This window comes from Leuresthes tenuis, unplaced genomic scaffold, assembly GCF_036924035.1.
Source record: "Leuresthes tenuis unplaced genomic scaffold, fLeuTen1.0.hap1 SCAF_10, whole genome shotgun sequence".
NCBI lineage: Eukaryota > Metazoa > Chordata > Actinopteri > Atheriniformes > Atherinopsidae > Leuresthes > Leuresthes tenuis.
In genome coordinates, this window is record NW_027325364.1 from 14,976,497 (window position 1) to 14,997,217 (window position 20,721).

A 20,721-nucleotide genomic window follows, 5' to 3' on the forward strand; every position below is an offset into this window, starting at 1 on the left:
ATACATATCATACCCACAGCTCGCCCGGAGATGTGCTATCACGACGATTATTACATTCACGGGACTTATTTGCTTTTCATATTGCACAATATATTACGCAATTAATACATGCAGAAGGAAGCATAATGAATGGTTCCTCGTGTCTCTCGATTGGACGGCTCAAGGCCTCAAGGTGTGACTCACCTGACGGTAGGAGTTTGCAACAGTTACACAGGTCACAGTCCCACACTGCTTTTCACTCTGCTTGCGTCATGAACACACTCCCACCTCTGTTTCAACTCTTTAGAAATCCGATCCATGGGTGGAATGTTTCGCAACTTCCCTCTTTTCACACTGCATCACCGCGCCTGTGTGTCAAAGTGTACTGTATCCACAAGCATGATAGTCTCCGAGGTGAAAAGTTGAAGAGGACTTGTGTGTGGGCTATTTTCCTTTTTATCATGAGGGACTTGAACACAACCGGGGCCCTGACTCGTAGGAGGAGGGCGACTCTCGCGGCGGAGAGAGGAGTGGGTCTGCAGCCGGTGAACTGCAGCTCTGCAGCGGCGCCCGCGGGCTCGATGACCGCCGGCGATGGGCTGAGGAAACGAGATCTATCCCTGGATCGGCCCAGGAAGCAGGGCGAGAGGAAGACGCGCAAGAGCGAAATAAGCGACAGCCTGAGGTGAGCGGGCCAAACGTCCCGGAGTGTTTGACTAAAGTTTGCAGGCGTTTGTTTTGTCACCAGACATCTGACGCCACGACGCCACAGGCTGGCATTGAAGGTGAAACACCTTCAGCCCAGTTTTGTTTCCCCCATTAGTAACTGTTTGAATGTGCAGCAGGTACGGTGTTAACAGCCGGGCCCAGGTCATCTGAGGACAGCCTGAACAAGCCCCGGTTGTTTGTTTTGTGTCTGCTGTCATCCATTCATCCATCCATCCATCCATTCATCCATCCATTAATTCATTCAGCCATTCAAACTCTGCTCCATTTTCAGTGTCGTTTGGTAAACTACTGAATACTTACCGATTTGTCTGTTAACCGCTCAAACGCGCAATGTGAGTTTTATTCCAGGTTATTTCCCATTTAAACTCTTTATTTAATAGTCTTGAGTAAAGCATCAAACGCTGTTTTTTTTTCTTTTGAAAAGTTGATTTTGATCACAGGAACACATTAAGAGATGGGAGAGGGACGTGTTTTCTGCTGTGTTGCACCACCTCCTCCAACAGCTCCTGTTTCACGGGAGTGGTGCTCTGGCATGGTCTTACCGTGATGACCAAGGCCTGCCCTGTAATACATGTTTCCATCCTGAATGAGCTGAGCCCACAGGGAGCAGCGGTGTTTGTGCGTCCTGTTTCTACTGACAGGATTTGTTTTTCCACTGCAGGGTTCAGAGTTTTAGGTTCTACTGTGAACGCAACAACCAACTGTTTTATTTTTAATTTTTTAAAAAGCAATGGTTTGGAGACCAACGAGATTCCTGTCTGTTATTAATGTTTTGCTGTTTGACCTGAAGATCGCAGTTTCAACAAATCCGTGTTCACATATTCTTCTTTATTTCTAAATCCTTGCATGTAGCCTGTTCTTTCTAGTATTAACTTCCTGTCTGTCTATCGGCTCATCGTGCAGATCTAAATGAGCTAAATGTCTCTTATTTCATCTTTTTGTCAATCATTTATTAGTTGGAATTAAACGTCCTAATCTGTTGCAGTTCACTGTCATTTTACCCATTCGGCCTTCCTCTTCATTTCTGCAGCTGCCACAAGGCGAGGGAGTCCCTTCTGAGTTCAGCCAGCGGTTACAGTAACTATAGAGGGGTACTCAACTGGTGTGTGGTGATGCTGGTAAGGCACACACACACAAATATACACGTTACGTCACACATTTAAAAACCGGATGCATTTTAAAGGTGTAGGTAGGTTGCTGGTGTGTATATAGACTTTGGATGTGATAAATCTGCTTTAGTGACTGATGTGTTTCCATTTTTCGGCAGTTGCAAAAAGCCAGAAGTCTCACATGTCTGCTTTTTTTCTTTCATCTTAATGCGAGCAGCACATAGTGTCCGCTGCTATTTAACTACATTCCGATCGTTCTTCCATGTCAGTGAGGATTGATCCTGTTTGTATTTTGTGCAAAAAAACAGCCGATAATGCCTTGCTGATGGATGCGAGTTCATGTTTGCAACTGATCCTAGATGGGCGTTTCCATCTGCTTAAATGAGCATCGACTCCTTTTTTCTGCAGTCATCTCAGGCATTTTGCCGTTTTTACGTCGACCCTCTTCATCGCATCTTCAAAATATGGCCAAAAAATGTTAACAGTAAATAGGCTGATGATTATTGGACCATGTTTCAATTCTTTTGGACTTCACCTGTTGCCAAAAGCAACGCACAAAGACCTGCTTGCATGGATTCATATACTTCAATACATCAAAAGTGCCTGAAAGAGTTTTAGCAAGTTCTTTTTGTTTTGTTTTTTCAAACATAAAAGTTTCGTAATGCTGCTGTAAGTGCCAATCAAAACGCTTTGAACTTTATTCAGAGTTGTTCATTATATCTGAACCGGGTCTGTTATCTGACTATCATGACTGTATATTGTGTTTTGTCAACACAGTATTGATATTTTAGTCTTTCAGTTTCATGAATATCGCCGGTGGCTGCATGTCGTTGGTACACTCCTAAACCCGAACCTTTTTATGTGTGAAATTCAATATTTGACTTCTTGATTTAAGACCTACAGATGGTTCAATTTCATACACTCATTACGTTTGTCTCTTGTCAGATGATTTTTCAGCTCCTCCTCATTTTTTTTGGCAAGAGAGGACAGAATGTGAGTGAAGACTGATGAAGAGGAAGCTAGTGAAGCAAAGTTAGGAAGCTAGTTAAGCAGAAATCACAGTGTCCTTTGCAGGAGGCTTAACTTTATTGTAAATAGCTGACCTTCTGTACCAGTCACAGGCCTTTGTCTTCAGCAATGCGATATTATGGTCCAATTAAAAAGAGCAGGAGGGATAAAAAGATGACGGATATTGGAAGATGGAAAAAGGAATGGGAAAGAGTGACAAAGAAGGATGAGTTGGTTAAAGTAAAAGGGCAGAGACGGCAATGAGAGCTGTGGTGGTTTAATGGAATATGTACGATGAGTATCACTGTGAAACAAACAAGGAAAGCTCTGTTTTATATTTAACTTCTGCTTTTTGCTGCAGGTACTGAGCAATGCTCGCCTCTTCTTAGAAAACCTGTTAAGGTGAGTACATGTTAGGGAAACAGTACGTTTCTATTAATCAGTCTATGAGATGTTTCTTGTTGCTCTGTGTGTCAGCTGGAAAAAAGCTGTATCATGATGGTGATGATTGCGCTATAACAAAAATACCAAATTCTCCTAAATTTCACTTATCTTCTTCCTGTTCTGACAGGATGCTTCAACACATCCTCAGTTGTTTTGCTCACTGTTTGTCACCCCACAAGTTCAAGTGTATGTCACAACTATAAGGACTGATTGCTTGAAAATGAACCACTTTCACTGTCATGCTGAGCATTGGGGACACATTGATGATGTATTTTTTTCTTTTTTTTTCATGCCGCCAAAAACATTTTGCCTTGTAACATTAAACCAATAAAATTAACAAATAGTTCACAGTGGTCCAATGAAATTGTACGATAAATCAAACACTCTTACACTACTGAATTATTGTAAATCGGTCATTTGTACTCACCCTCAACATGGAAAACAAACAAAGAAACGCCTATGATGTAGCTTTTGAAGTGAAGGCGATCAATGACTTCTCCTGGTAGGCTACTGTTCTTTTTTTTTTTTTTTTTTAACCAGCCGTGTTACAGACACTGTTTGAAAAAAAACATTTACACCACGTATTTGTGTGTTACTGATAGGTATTTAAGTTAAAACCATCGGTGTTACAGGCACTGTTCGGGGAAAAAAAGATTAGCAGTATGTATTTGTTTATGTTACCATACGCATTTAATTAAATGTTTAAAAATCCTCACGCGTAACATCTTTCTGTGTAAATATCTCATATTACAATGTGGACACCTTCTAATCCGGTGAGGCCTATAAAAGTACAACACAATAGATTTTCTTTTTAAAATTAGAGGGTGTGGCTTATATTCAGGTGTGCTCTATAGTCTGGAATTTACGGTATCTATATATATATATATATATATATATTTATTATTTTTAATAAGGTTTTTCTTTGTAATCTGCCAGGTACGGTATTCTTGTGGACCCTATTCAGGTGGTTTCCTTGTTTCTGAATGATCCCTACAGCTGGCCTGCTGCATGCCTGGTGATCGGTAGGTAAAGCTTTTGTGACGTATTTCATCTGTGGAAATGACACCGCAAAAGGAATGCTAATGTTTTATGTCAATGTTTAAGTTTTATCTTTTTTTTTGTTTTGGGTTGGGGGGGAAAGAAAAAAAAAAGCGGAAACTTGGGAAAGAAAATAAAAATAGCTCTGAACCGTTTCTGGAGAGTTCAGTTTGAAGACCCAACAGCAGGACGACAGAGACTCAGCAGGCGACTTTCAAAATGTGACAGGAAGTGACAAAAAAAAAAAAACACCAGAAGAACAGCCCATCAGAACAGTGACAGTGGTGGGCTATAAGCCACATGTAGATCTTTTGGAACTGAAATGAATTCTCTTGATTTCCCCAAACTGTTTCACTGAACTATTTCAAATGATATGCTCATAGCCTCCTAAAACCATTAAACAAACATGAGATAAAGATTAGAATAACTTTGCTAATGGAAACACAGTTGTTGCTGAAGATCAGTTAAGATGGGGTAAAGTAACCTTTTAAATAACAGCTTCTATAAGTGACTGCCTTTTATACGCAAAGCATGTGTAAAGCATAGTTTTTCTCCAAATAGGTCTAAACCTAAGTTGCGTTTCCTGCCTTGTGTTTAAGACTTGGCTCCCAGGTGCATGCTGTATGCTGCTGTAGCGTCTTCCATATTTATTTTTGTGGTACGTTGCAGTGAAAGTCTGCAGTGGTGCAGCTTGCAGTGTCTCTGGAGGGACAATCACCTGCCCTATATACTCCACACTGGTACTCTCCTGCAGAGAGGGGGACGGGAGGGGCGGAGCGAGACGAAGACGAGGAGTTGGGGAGCCATTAAATGGAAGATTAAATTAAGTGAGTGGGTTTTTAAAGAGTTGGGAAGAAGGCAAAAAATGCAGGGTAGAAGGAAATGAAGAGAGCTAAGGTAAAGTGCATCAAGACAGGGGAGGGAATAAAGATTGGGGATGAAGGGGGCCAAAATAAATGGAGTTGAGGTAAATGACTGCAGAGAAGATGGGTAAGAGACAGGTGAGAATGGAAGTCTGTTTACAGTAACATGAACAGTAATGCATCTCATTCCCAAGGGGACACTCTGAGAGCCACTGCAGCTCACACACACAGCCTAACTCCTCCCTACCCCAACATAGAGTAAACGATGATGTCAGCTCGCTGGATAAGTAAAGTTTGCAAGGCCAGTCTAAAGCGTTTTACATAAAGGAAGCTGGCCTATGAATGTGAGCTGTTCTTGTTGGCACTGCGAGCGTCGTTTCTGAAATGTGCCCAGAAGCAGCAGGATGAGAGGTGGTGTGGATCTAACCGGATCCAGTTTGAGCTGTTAAAAGATCTAAAGTGTTGGCAGTAGATTGTTGTGCATTTCCACGAGTCTCTGTCCTTCAGATGGTCGAGTCACGGTAAATGAACGCAAATAGCCCCTCATCTCATCTCCTCCCCCCTCACTCTTTGTTCGCTCATCGGTTTCACAGAGATGTGGACCTCTGGGGTCTGATCCCTCTTTTGAGCATATGACAGGTAAAAGTAGAGTTGCGTGTTTGTATTTTAATTGGTCGAAGAGAAGGGGGGGAAAAAAATCAATTATTTGCGAGGTCGGCACTATTTTTCATGTTTCATAACCTTTTTTTTTCCTTTTCATTTTCAAATTGCACATTGTCTGAAAATGTGAGCTGTACCTGTGCCAAAAGCCACCTGGATAGTCGAGGGAAATCAGAGACAATTGATCTCCCACCTTCGTATAATTGTTTATGATGAAAGGTGTATTTGAAATGACTCTAATAAAAAACTCTCTTGTAACAATAATGGTAATCTCATACATGAAATCCAGTGATGTGAATCCTACTTTAATAACTAACTTCAGATGATGACAGGTTGTAGTAATTGTATTCCCTTTGGTTTGGTTGGTTGCTTTTTACAGCTGGAAATCCTGTAGTGGTGTTCACCTCCTCGGCATTTGTTCTTTCATTGTTCCTTGATATTCCCTTCTCAGCGCTTTATAAACCATTCAATCAAACAAAGACATCTTACCAAATATCACTAAATAAACTAATTAGGAATGGCAGTTTTCAAGTTGGTTGCAGTGATGACACAACAACATAAACTCCAGTAATGAGTAGATGGGCAATGAGGCATCTGTAGCCTGAAGATGTCCATAAGTTAATTCTACAGTCATTTGCCTTGCAGTGTAGTCTGTCTCTGGTTCGAGATTAAAAGGAAAACTGCGTATAATTTGCTCAACACAAAGTTGGAATAACTTTCGACTGTGGATCCAAGTTAATGTGCAAGGATTAAAAAACGAGACGTTAATAACTATTTTTGTTGTGCAGGGTGTTTCCATAAAAATGAAATGTTTATGGTATTCGTTTTGACTGGGATGCAACTCCTTTCCTATCATATCTTCATCTTCCATCACTAAAGCACTTTATTGATGAGTCAATGCCCTCTGAGAAAGCTACTTGCTTTGTAGCCTCTTTTAACTTATATAGTGTCCATTTCAAGATTAAAGAGCCCATTTTAAGCCATTTACAGGTTCATCGTTTTACTTTCAGGCCCATTTAGAGCGTCAACTCTGTCACCTTCTGTACAAAACGCTCTGTTTTCAGGACTTGTTTCTTTTAGGCTTCTTCCCAAAAGTCCCAGTCACCACTGATAGGGTTGTCTGATCAGAAATAATTGGGTGCGTGTGCTTTCCATGTGCTAGAATTTGCACAACAAACTGAATAAAAGTGATTAACGTAAGTGTAAACTATGTAACCCGGAGAGCGTTCTTTCCAAACATGATCATGTTTTTTTTATTCTGTTTGTGTTGAGTTAAAGGGGAGGGCCAACGGGGCTGCGTGCTGCTCCACAGTGGCAGATTTCACTATTTTAGTTGGTAAAATATAACAACACCTAAGGGTTTGTTATATTTACACCCAAGAATTAACATAGTGTTGGAAACCCTGACAGAATACAGCATCAAATTTGATCGTGTGTGTTTTCGTGCAAACAAACCCACGTAATTACCCCGTCCTTTATCTGTCTAGTTGGTGCAGTTACTGGAACTCGTGCACTTTTCTTTGACTCACTGCGTCTTTGTTTTTTCATTAAGTGTTGCAGTTTTAACCCTGTGAGACAAAACACTCATTTTGAACAAGCGTACCTCAACCAGTACTGCTTTAAAGCTGTCATTGAATAGTGAACCCTGCTGAATACTACTGTTCTCCAACTTCCCGATCATCCCTGCAGAAGATGCACGTCAGGAAAACAAACTTGTGATTTCTGAAATCAGTGTTCTTTGTGTTTGACAGTGTCCAACGTGTTCGTTTTGGTGGCTCTCTACACTGAGAGACAGCTGTCGAAGGTGAGTGGAAAAAAGCCTGTTTGCATTTAAACAAGAGAGCTCTGTGGATTCAAAGTGTGGAATTCAGAGCGCTTTGGAAGTTCTCAGGAGGGATTATTTTTCTCAAAGTGACTCACCAGCTGACCCTCCCCGGGTTGCATGTGCACATGCTAAATGGGGAAAAATGTGAAATTTGTTTCACTGTCTGCATTTGGGCCATATTGAGTTATGCTCAGTCTGGTACGTTATGAGCTTTTTACAAACTTAACTAGGCCAAACGTGACAAACTGTGTTTGAAAGTAGGCAAAACAAATGATGGAAAAAATTGACTTTCAGTTGTCTTCCACTTTGGTTTTAGAATTGGGTCAACAGTAGCTGTTAAAAGTTAAAAGCAGCTTGTCTAATGGTGTTTATTGCAAATTGGACGGCACACTGTTAAGGTTTCACACGAAAAACCTATTTTTTTCTTTCTTTCTACCCAGGGTTCATTCAGTGAACTTGTGGGATTTCTGGTCCATTGCATTAACATGGCAATCATGCTAACATTCCCTGCTACAGTGGTGCTGTTGGTTCCCTCCGTGACCCCAGGTAAAAAGAGTGCAGTATGTAAATGTGACAAGTCTTTGACTAAGGTATCTGTTATGCAACCAAACAATCATTATAGCTTAGAATGAAATCCTATGTAAAAATAGAAAATAATGTAGGTGCAATAAAGATTACGAGGACATTCATATCCTCACCCTTCAGAGAAACAGAAACCAGTTTGATGGTGCAGTAAAAGATTATACTCTTAGACTGTACAGAGTCGTAATTGGAGTCAGTTAGCAGTAATGGACCAGTTGGTCACGGCTGGCTTGTTTCCAGCTGGCTCTGAGGAGAGGAGGAGGTCAAGAGATGACAGAGGAAAGGAAATGAAGGGAAAGGAAAGGACAAAAGAGAAGAGGAGAGGAGATGACGGATGCCAGAGTGGGTGTGGTCTTCAGTGCAGGGTCATCCAAGGGTCTCCTTCTTCTGTCTTCATCAGGCTGCCTGACAGAAAACCATGGCTGCCTTCCATAAACCATACAGTGCGCCCATGATGAATTAGGCATACTTTACTAAATGATGCACAGGTACACAATATTCCTCAGAGAAATACTGGGAAAAATGAAAAAGTTGCTTTATATATATAAAAAATGTCAAATGTTTGGATCCATTTAACGTCACTGTTTGCTTTGTAAGTAAATGGCTCAAGATTCCCAACATCAGCGTTCGTTTGCATTTCCTTACAAAATGCATTGAGCGTGTTTAAGTGACACGAGCAAAAACCCAATTCCTTTGTTAGTCTGATCAAAACTGGACTTTTAAAAGCATGCAAACATGACCGAAGTGGAGCTTCTCAAAACTGGACTAACATGCCCGGAATATGCAGTTGGAGATCGAATCACTCGACTGGCCTCAAATGGGTCGAGGTGCTCTGCTCGTGCTCCAAAGTAATCTTTTTCTCTTTTCTGCATAGTTTTCCCACCGAAACCCCAGTGAAGCCGCCGTTTTTTTTTTTTTTGTTAGATGGAGAAGCGCGGCAGAAATTCTGACTGAAACGCAGCTCATTTTAAATGTATGCGTCAATGTGTGGTCACTTAAAGCATTTTATAATTTTATAACCACAGTTTCATTTGACTAAATCACCATTTAAGTGACTTAAAGACAACATCTGTGCAGTGAATTCAGCTACGCTTACATGTGCCGTGATCTCCCACAGAGAAAGTTGGAAGCAACACGGCGCCTCGGTCCTTTTTTCACGCAGTCCACACCGTAATGGCCTCAGACATATTTCATTCAGCAACTCGATTTCACTCCCATGCGTGCATTCTGGGACAAGGGACGGTGGTCCAGTTAATGGCCCGGTCGAGCTCTAATCGTAGCTCAAATAAACTGTGCGTGAACGTGATTGGTTGTTGTCCAGCTTTCACTACTTACCCAGGGTGACTAGCTTGCACAGAGTTGTTTTAAAGGTGTAAAGCAAAAACCTTGACTGGGGTCACTTTTTTTTTTAAATACTCGAACACTTAATGAACCTGAAACTGTAAAATCTTTCACAGTCAAAGTTACATTTGCCACTTAACTCACAAATGTTTTCAGGTCGTTAACACAGCATATGTGCTGTGGTTCTGACTCCTGCCACAGCTTCAATCTGAGCTTTAGTCTTCAGGCTTTTGTTTGTAAAACTCCAACTTGACCTCAATGAGCGAACCGTTTGACGGCGAGTTCCCTGTGTAAGTGGTGTTTATTGTTTCCTGAAAAAAAAAAAAACTAGTTGTTTTAAGTCTTTGCTGCTTTCCCTTTTTTGGTGACGTTCCCCTTCTCTTTTCCTCTCATCTGTTCTCTCACTGGGAGGTGAAGAAGTGAGGGATTCAGTCCATCTGTCTGTCTGTTCCCCTCTCTGCGCTGCTGTGCACACAGGAAGGGCAGTGACAGAGGGCAGGTGTGTGTGTGGAGAGAGAAAAAGGTGTGTGTGTGTGTGTGAGTAGGGATATTAAATTGATCTGTTTACACACTCATATCATGGAATTTTATCTTCCTTTTAGAGACAAAAAGCATAAAACCGTAAAAGGCAGTAAAATATCTCATTTTTGGGAGGAGACTTTGCAACACTTAGCGTAACAGTTTGGCTTGTGCAAAAAGTGGTTGGGGCAAGCTGCCAGGAAATGAATGTAAGTCAGTGTAATGTCCTCTGAAGTGTGTGTGTGTGTGTGTATGTGTGCCCGTGTGTGAAGGGAGCTCTTGCATTACTGGACACTTAATGTATCTTCAGTACATGTTAATATGATAGCAGGCTTCATTTCACATTTTTATTACATTTCTTTTGAGAAATCCTCTAGTGAAGAGGGGGAGATTGTTCTCTACTGTCTGCTGCTGTTATTTCATAATATCCACAGCTTTGAATGGGTCCTTTTTAACGTGTCTCAGTCTGCATCAAAGGGTTTCTGAGGCTGAAATAGATGTATATGTCTGAGTTTGACGCTGTGCACATCTCAATACGAAACCAGGTCAAAGTGCATGAAGTTTTTTTTTTGTTGTTGTTGTTTTGTAAGTGTGAAGCCAAGAAAAATGCAGTGATGGGACTAAGTTTTCCAATGTCCTTCAGAATGATTCACCTCCATTAACTCTGATTCAGTACATTGTTCATTAAAAAAAAGAGAATCTTCTGCACATATTGATACAAGACAGTTTTGCTGAGCTCAAATAATGACACTCAGACAGTCTGGGTGGTGCATGCGCTTGAGTCTGGTGCGTTTTAAGTGGACATAGCACTCGTGCAGTCTAAAGTGGCAAAACTCTTGGAAACTAGTCACGGCGCAACTATGACGGAGAGAAACAAATTCTGAATTTAAACGTTAATGGATTTGTTGGGGAATTGGGAGTGACTAAGTGCAGGTTCCTGTGGCATGTTTTTCCACTTGAGTTCCATCTCCACATGTGCTCCTATGATCAATACCTACAGCAGCTGACTTGGAGACAATCTAGCTGTTTAGAGGCCACATTGAGCCGGAGAGACAGATGGTTAATGGATAAGATCTGCTGTGTTTTGATGCCAGGTGTGCTGCAGACCTCCTCTTCACCCTGCTGGCACGACAGGCAGTTTTTAATTTGTGTTTTTGAGTGTATACGAGCGTGTGAGTATATCAGTTCAGCATTATTCCTCTCTATCGAGCATATGGTAGCTATTGATAAAGCCTTGGTGGACAAACTGCTCAGCTGTCATGTGTGGGTGTGTTTAAAAAAAATATATATATACATATATTTTTAAAAAAGTGTGTTTATTTATCTTCTTTCAAATTAGTTTTACCTTATTAACCAATAAACAAAGACCAGCAGGGTTTTATGAGCGATCACACAAATGCACACTCGCAGAACCACATGGCTGAACAGCACAGTGACTGTGTAATAATGTCCTTGATGTAGCGAGACAGCTGCCGTACTTTGAGTTAAGAATTACTTTTGCTAGTCAGGTTTTATTCAGTATCAAATGACGACCTCTTGTTCTCTGTCTCCCGTGTTTTCCACTCTTTTCTTTTTCTCCATTCTGCTCCTGTTGCTCTCACACTGTTTGCAGACATTCTCCATCTTCTGTCTGCCTCTCTCCGTCCTTTCGTCCCCACTGTTTTCTGTCCTCTACTGGCTTTCCTTGATTTCTTCCTCTTTATCTCTTCTTCTCCTCTGCTGTATCTTGACTGAACGTAAGTCAAGTTTTTGTCGTTAATTTTTGTCCACATGTTCACAGTCGCCTCTTCTCTTTTCACCCTTTCAGTTGGTGGCGTGTTCGCACTCGGTATTTACACCGTTCTCTCCCTAAAGCTGTACTCCTATAAGGATGTCAACTTGTGGTGCAGAGAGCTGAGCACTGTGAAGGCCAAGACACTGGCCAGATCACTCTCTTGTAAGTCATACAAACACACACATACAGATGAAATTATTGGCAAAGTGTCTGTTGATGCTTTAAGCTTCTGTGGAAGTGATTTCGCTCCAACCCAAAATATCTATCTGGACACTGCTCATGTTATTATAGTGACACCCACTGGCAGACCGGTGGTACTGCAGCTCTTAGATAAAATGTAAGTCATGAGCTGTTAATGTGCTGTGCGGAAATATTTATTACTTCACAGAAACTATTGTCGATCTGACTTTGTGTTTGTGTCCCGATGTAGAGTTTTTCATGATGTTGGATTTGTGTGTTTGTACAAGCATATTTTCTTTCTATGCCACAGGTCCCTCGCCACAATATTTGAATGGAGGCAACAGCAAGGTGTGTTATCCTGGCAACCTCACAATCAGAGGTACTCGCACCCGTCCCACTGTTGCTACAAACTGAGTCTGCCGTGCACCTCTCTGTCATTTTTCTGACCCCCCCCTCCACATCTCTGCAGATATGTACTACTTTGCCTTTGCTCCGACTCTCTGCTACGAGCTCAACTTCCCTCGGTCCTCTAAAGTCCGCATGAGTTTCCTGCTGAGGAGGCTGTTTGAGATGGTGAGGAGACATCAGATGTCAGCATCATTTAAGTCAAATGAATTAGGTGGACCAATGCATAAAACATCTCTAGAGTTCTCTTTTAATCTGAGTTCATTGGAAAAAGGAAAAAAAAAGTGGTGGTTTTATGCTTAAAGTATCTGTTAAAGCATGTTAAACCGGTGCACGAAAGACCAGTCAAAGTATGTAAAATGACTTAATCTAAATGAACTCATCCTAGGATAACGCATCCTTTTGCTTAGTTGTGGCTCGCGTGTACTTTTGGAGTATGCCCTTTCTTTTATTGCACTCCTGAAATATAATCTCTTACTTGTTTGAACAATTTGAACCTTTTTTCTTCTGTTGGCGGAGTTTGTGAGACAGTAATTAAAGTTTCTTAGTTCAAGGAAAGTAAAATACCTTTCCAGACAGTAAACGCCTTAATGTTTATCCCTGAGCGAGAAGAACTTTAATCGATGCTTGGCAAACACTTTAACGGTGTCAGCGAAGGAAAAATTAGGCCTCAAGTGTTGAGCAGTTAAGGAGGAAACTTCATTTCTTTTGTGCCAATTTAACAAAGTTCCTGAGGTCTGGTCTGCTTTAACAGAGCAACTCCAACATATCAAGAGTCATGAGGATTTAGACTCATTCTTAAATTGGCTAATAAAATGACATTTACCCGTTAAAAAAATCAAAAACTTTATTATTATTATTAACTTGCCGTCATGACATTTTATTTCTCTGGAATCATGTCACTCACTTTCTCTTTTTCTCCGCAGCTGTTTTTCACACAGATGTTAGTTGCTCTCACCCAACAGGTACATTAGGATGCCGTAGTCTTCCATTTGTATCAGTGTAACCTATTAGCATGAAACACAAAGTGGACACGTTACAGCTCATGTCTGAATAACGGCTTAACGCAGTTTTATTACTTTCTCTCAGTGGATGATCCCCATCATTCAAAGCTCCATGAAACCGCTAGAAGTAAGAAAGCAGAATGACGCTGATGCTTATCCAGATATAAATGTAATATGATCGTGTGTTAATGGATTTCTGGTCTCCACCAGGACATGGATCTGTCCAGGATGGCTGAGAGACTCTTACGATTAGCCGTAAGTAGTAAAACGCAGCCGTTTACAGGACAACCTACTTCATAAGTCTCTGTGTTTGCTGGGAGCTGATCATTTTAGAACAGCTTATGAGTGATTTAAAAACAACTGCTGTGCTTATAAGTACTTCAAGCGTGAGGGATGGCACTCATTTTCACTCATTTCATGTGATTTTTGATGTGCAGTATAAACAGGAGCTGCCCTTCATTTTACACTGAAAAATCTTATTAAGACTGTAAAACTGCTCTGAAATCACTATTTTAGCAAATGGATGCAGCTCGTCAAATTACTTTCAACTTTATTGGCATATTTAGCTGTATAGATAAATGTTGAAGGTCATGCACTAAAGAGCCAAATCAATATGATGACTCATGAAATAAAGGGAATACTGCTGAACACCTTGTAACAAGCAGCACGTTTACATGTACGCTGCTAATGTGGTTGTGGCAGGGTTTTTAGGATATTCTGGTTCTTTTTCTGCTCATATAAACAGCTTAACCTGGTTGGGGCTCTCCTATGAGAAATCCCAGTACTGTGACATCATGTAAACGCCGGACAGTATCTGGGATTATATTGTTGTGGCTGCGATGAGGGAAAAAAAAGTGTTACAGTAATGTAGAGATTGGTGTAAATAACCAGGTTTTTCATGTTCTATGTAAACACCATATCTTACATTTAAAGCAGATGGATTAGAACAGGAAACCAGTGCACTTCAGTGTTAAAACCCCGTCAGGGAAGTAAACGATTGCTTTTCCTATTAGACATGTGAGAGTAATTAGCAGGACGATATGTCGGCTGAGGGTGATCTTGTGGTTTGGCTCATCAGTGAACACTGATCTTGTTCACGTGCGCTTTCACGTCGTCTCTTTAGGTTCCTAATCACTTGCTGTGGCTGATGTTTTTCTACTGGTTCTTCCACTCCTCTCTGAACTTCACGGCTGAGCTGCTGTGCTTCGGAGACCGACAGTTTTACAGGGACTGGTGGTAAGTGTTGGAGGACTGTGAGAGTCTGTAGAGGTTCTGCATGTAGTAATATTATTAGAATAAATATATAATAAGTTTGGAAACTAGTTTTTTAAACAGTCAAAGAAAGTGAGGGGTTTCTAACGGTGGCATTTGGCAATTCTTTTAAATTCTTTGTGTGTAGTGCTGTTATTAGTTATTCAAATTTTAGAGTTTTAGCTTCTCGTGCTAATTAGTCTTTATCAAAGTGCAAATTTCAAGCTTGTTACTCTTCTGGCTGTCCTTTCAGGAATTCTGAGACGGTAACATATTTCTGGCAGAACTGGAACATCCCTGTACACAAGTGGTGTCTACGGTGAATCCTCTACACAGTAACACGTTATCGGGGAGGGGGAGTGAAATGCTCAACATGTAGGAGGTTGCAATGGATTTCATACAGGGAGGCACACCGATCTATTAAAGAAATTGATTCTTCTGGCTGCGATTGAACAAGTAATAGTAAATACGATGCAAATGCAGCAAGTTCCACACACACAAATACAGCAGAGGGAGCAGAGACAGTGAGGTTATATTAAATCAGACAAATACTGAGCGCTTTTAGGGATTTCTCTGGAAGAGAAGTAAAATTGCAGTCTCAGGATGCTTCTCCTGTCTCTTGAGTGTTGACCTCATGGACTTTGTGAGTACAGCGAAGAGTTTTGTTTTTTTGTGTTTATATAAAAGTCCGTTTTACATCAATTATATTTAACACATGGACTATTCGTTTGCATCATCTGTCTACGATACATTCCCATGTACTTTCTAAGTATTTACCCAATATCTCCATCTGCACCTTTTTGTCTGTCTTTCAGCCACTTTTACAAGCCACTGCTGAGGAGAGGAGTCAGTAAAATGGTCAGCCAAACAGCTGTCTTCTTCTTGTCAGCTTTCTTCCACGAGGTAAGGCGAGAAACCGAAGCGGCTTCCTCTGCTTGTGGCGACGTGCCAGCTGGGAAGACTCTGTAGCATTGCTCCCGTTTGATTTGGGGCTCGCGTTCATACATATTTCATTCAGAACACCACGAATACCATGGTTTTTGTGTCCCTGTCTGTTTCTGTAACAGTATTTGGTGAGTGTTCCTCTCAGGATGTTCAGACTTTGGGCTTTCACAGGCATGATGGCACAGGTAAGATTCGGCATTCATCACTTATATGCAAAACGTATATAAATTGTATCATTGTAAGTGTATTATTTACACTGTGATTTAATTGCAGTTTAAAGTTTAAATAATTGACCGATAGAGAAAAAAAGAATTGATAGGGAAGTTCCTTTTTGATTGCTGTAAGATCTGCCTTTAACATTGTTAAATTGATAAATGAAATGAGAATCATATTTAGAGACATTTATTTGTTGGCAAAAAGTTTGATATTCATTCAAGTGTGCTGAGCCATCAAACACAGACCACAGACGTCAGGACAGCTTTAGGACTGTTATTAGAGATGAAAAACACAACGACTCATTATGTTTATTTTTGGGGACCCCTCAGCTTCCGTTAGCCTGGTTTGTTGGCCGCTGCCTGCGGGGTAACTATGGCAACGCTGCAGTGTGGATGTCCATCATCATTGGTCAGCCATTCGCCGTCCTCATGTACGTCCATGACTACTACGTGATGCACTACAAGCAGGAGACCGACTAATGCACGCAGAGATCCGTACAGTTGTGAACACTTAGTTTTCTTACTTCATCTCACCTCCATCTTTCTGGTGTAAACACACGCATAGGTGGCTTTAGATAGGCCTGATCACATCAGCTGTGGTATAATTGTAGTATGTTTACATTAAACAGCCTTAACTTTTTTGTCTTCCTGCTGGAAAAGCTAATAATATTTGACAGAGGAAACAGAAATAGCAGAATATTGATCTTCAAACACTACTGTAACTTAAGGAAGAAGAGACATGCAGCCTTATTCTCAGGTAATTGTTTTTGTCTTATTAGAACCTCTGATGGTCAGTCTGGGCTGAAGTCTCACTTGAATGGGAATCGCATTGCATTCGGTACTGCAGGAAAAATAGGATGTTGCTACCTTTCTTATCATGGTGTGGATTTTTCTACTCTCCTCTGTCTCTGTGCCAGGGCAGTATAATTATGATGGTTGAATTTTATCGTGTCGTTTGTGTGTCGTTGAACTGATGAAAGATTTATGATCCACTGTGTTCCTTCCATTTGGTGAGCCAAAGCAGGAGTAATCTCTGGTTTTACTGTGAGCTGGAGTGAGAAGAATGAATGTACGCTGCTGGAATTCTGTCACTGTACAAATTCCGCATTTTGCTCTGGCCATTTTATCAGTTTTAATGAAGGCAGCTCTTCTGTAAGTCCTGAGATGCTTTTACAAAAATACTCATTTAGTGTATCTCTCTTTTTGTTGATGCAAAATGACCATCTATATTCTTGTCGTGTTGTTACTATATATCAGTGGACTGTTGCCAAGTAACCATGTCTAATCACATGTTAAATGTAATGTGTGTCTGAAAATAAACTTTTTTTTTTTTTTTTTTTTACTTAAAATTTCAGCATTTTGGATTTTGTGCTAATATTTCCTGTGTTATTTCTAATGTTGATTTGATTAAGATATAAATACACTTCAGAAACAAAGATCCTAGCCACCATATCTAAATAAGACCGGATTTGTTCTTGAAACGGAACGAGAGCCACAAGAAAACGAGAAAACTTCCTCGCTTTCATAGACATTTTGCATCTGCTGTGCAAATATTTTCCTAGTTTTAGAGTAAATGCATTTAACACGGCAAAATACTAGAAATCTTTGTAATAAACAGTAAGGCAAATTCCGTTTGTCTCTTTTATGTCAAACTGAGTATTTAGTTTAATACACAGGACTTTAATCTACAGTAGTGGCACATTTATGAGCCCTAAAGCTTCCACATGCATTTAAAGGATCAGAAAAAGTTCTGGGTAAACTCTCAGTGGATCTATTTGGACACAATGTCAACTGCAATAATAATCTTTTCTTAGATGGGATAATTATTTTTCTAGTATCTATACACTCACACCGGTGGACTGTTCACTGATTTACAGTTTCAGAGCATTACCGGTAAGTATTCACTCCAGTTCTTTCTTTCTTCGAGTCTTGTGATACTTTCCAGAGTAGAAAGGAATTCCTGACCCACAAACAGGCAGGTGAGTTGTAAATTTCTCAGTAATGTTTTATTAATGTTTAGCACTCAGTTACTGTCATTCTGAGCTACAGGAGACAACACCAAGAGCTCTGCTACATGCAATGTGGCTTAAAAAAAAACACTCCCCCATCCTGCATTTAGGTTTGAATTTGCAAAAGTTGTGAACTGAAGATGATCTGTGAGTCGGTCTCCATTCATTTTCTATTTTAATTTTTTTCAGGTTACAGAGCTTGGATCAAAGTTGTTGATAAAAGTGAAACTTGTGTTCCACCTAAAACAGCAAAGTTACTCCGCTCCATGTTATGTATCATCCAAAAATCTCCTCAGCTCAGCCATCACAAAATACGGCTTCTTGTATATATAGGTGATAAATATTTTCAGAGATAACGTTTGCCAGCTAAAAGCAGCAACTTTAAACATGTAATGTGAGTAGCATTAATCATACGAAGTCTACTAATCTCCAGTGTATACCACTACACGCGTTCAGATATATTTGATGCCATTACTAAGTGATGGTCTTCATGATAAGGGTACCTGCAGGGCCAAATATTAACACAGACATAAGCCTTCACTGTACCAGTTTTCTACAGTACGAAGCATCTTCTTCAAAGGGCACAAAACCACGTCACATTCTGTGTGTGCACGTGTTAGCAGGTGGATCTGTCGTCCAGAGGTGTGTGCATGGGGCTACGAACCTGTGCTTTGTCAGGTTGACGGAAAATTAAACAGCAAGGCTGAGGCAAATCACAACATTTCTGCAGGCGTGCGTGCTCTGCGAGTGTGACCTGGTTAAACAGTCCTTACTGGGGATTAAAGCACAGATGTAACTAGAGACATGACTTTGGAGAATGCACAACGCAATATAGAGATTCACCTCACACTAGAAAAAAAATCCAATAATTTCACTTTTGTGAAATCTTAAACCAAAGTTTTTGGTGCTCTATAGGAACCAACTTGACACAAATGTGAAAGATCAGTTCTAAGCTATATGAACTGACCAAATTGTAAAAAACAAGAAGAAAACAAAGTCTCACTAAAGTCCAACTGATGTGATGGCCAATGAAATATGTGAAAAGAATACGGGAGGCCCACCCTTCTGGCAGACTCCTCACATTTTCCACTCTCTTCTTCACAAGAGACATACATGTTACTGTTTGTACAAGTAATCTGTTCCTCAAGTCTCTCCTCATGATTCCCAGCAAACTAGGGAACTGGTCACCAGTGCCAAGAAGTGTGCTTTTGCAGCAGAACAGCCATAATCCTCCGTCCATCCCCCTCTCACTCCTGACAAATAAACCATCCAAGGACATCAAGGGTGCAGTAAAAAGTGCAGAAACCTCACCATCTTTCATTTGTCATCAATATTCAGTGACCGAACACGGCCTTCCCTGGTTGGACTGAAACATGTTGATGATCTTTTTCTACACATGCATGTCTAGTAATTGTTCATGTTTTGTTTTCTAAACCAAGCAGAGAGACCGACGGACCACTCTATCTTTACCTTTTCTCAGTCCCCTCCACCCCCATCCTTGCCTCTTTCTGCTCTTGTCTTTTTCTGTGTGCTCGTCCTCGGTAACAGGTTGATCTATGCATCTTCTTCTGACATCCGTTATTCCGGATCTTTCCAAGGAACGCTGACAATGTTGTAAGTGATGATCCTCTAGACAGGAAACCAGGAGACACAAACTCATTCTGCAAGATGGATTAGGAACTGGTTCAGGGACTAGTTACAGAGACACAGCCTGTGGCTGAATTCAGTCAGGCATATGTGTGCTTACATTCATGTACTTTAAATGGCTTAACACAGACAAGCATACACACAGTGTCTCATAAACTGTAGTCTACAGGAAACATTTCTAAATCAGTTTGATTTACAAATGATGCATACTGGAATTTTAATACAATCGTAATAATATTTCTCACAAACACAATTACTATAAATCAATCACTAAGTCTTCGCAGGATAAAGAGTAGCATAGTTTGAAAGACCGTGCATTTTCTTTATCCGATTCAGGGTTGCAGGGCTTCTGGAGCCTATCCCAGCTGCCATTGGGCGAAAGGCAGGAGGCCGGCAATCCTTCGCTTGGGAAAATTTCATTTCACAGATTGGTTTGATTTTACATACCTAACATGTCTTCTGAGAATGCACACTCACCTCTGTCTTTCATCAGATATCCATCATGTAGAATATCTCAATATAAAACACAGCATCCATGTTTATTTGAAAAAAATAAAATAAAATAAAGCAATATTCAGCATCGGTCTCTGATTTCCAATCATACAAATCAGTGGAGTTTTAGATGAAGAGATGTTTCTTTTTAAGAAACTTTAAGGTGTCAGAATGGAAAAAGAAAAGAAAGCATCAAATCACTTGTTAAGCTTGATGTGTTTTGTCGTTTGAGCCCAGCTCAAATATGAAGTTAGTTTTCTATTTTTTTAATTTTTATTTTCTATACATTACTGTGGGAGTAGACACAGCGAGGACTTAGTGTTGCATCTCATTTGATCAAAAGACTTTTGATTTATTGATTTGCTTCTTACTCGTTCATCGGAGTTTCAACGAACTCATACACATCTGTTTGGGATAATGTTTTGTTTGATTTTATTATTCTAAAGCCTATAGCACACATCAGATCGCTTTCTGACTTTATTTTTCAGTTCCTTCACATATAACATTCTTCATTCACTTCACATTTATCTTAAGATTCAGGTTGGGGCTCAGCCAATCGATTGTCCTTCAGAGAGGAACCATGATTTTAGTGTCTGTTACACTAACTCAAAAAGGAAGTCAAACACTGAGGCATCAAACACTTTCAGCCAAATAGTTCAGTGGAGTTGACCTTCATCCTTTGATTATTTGCAGTAACAAAGC

General features: G+C 40.4%; 1 protein-coding gene across 1 annotated transcript; it reads left to right on the forward strand.

Annotated features, from left to right (window-relative positions):
• Nucleotides 1-366: 366 nt before the first annotated feature.
• Nucleotides 367-16,456, forward strand: dgat1b (diacylglycerol O-acyltransferase 1b). The gene is made up of 17 exons (XM_072394366.1): nucleotides 367-664; nucleotides 1,739-1,826; nucleotides 3,187-3,227; nucleotides 4,206-4,291; nucleotides 7,582-7,634; nucleotides 8,096-8,201; nucleotides 11,905-12,033; nucleotides 12,362-12,430; nucleotides 12,521-12,624; nucleotides 13,383-13,421; nucleotides 13,546-13,587; nucleotides 13,671-13,715; nucleotides 14,584-14,696; nucleotides 14,965-15,030; nucleotides 15,527-15,614; nucleotides 15,779-15,841; nucleotides 16,202-16,456. Exons 1-17 carry the CDS (start codon nucleotides 441-443, stop codon nucleotides 16,349-16,351), a joined length of 1,506 nt encoding a protein of 501 aa, XP_072250467.1. The 5' UTR covers nucleotides 367-440; the 3' UTR covers nucleotides 16,352-16,456.
• Nucleotides 16,457-20,721: the final 4,265 nt, after the last annotated feature.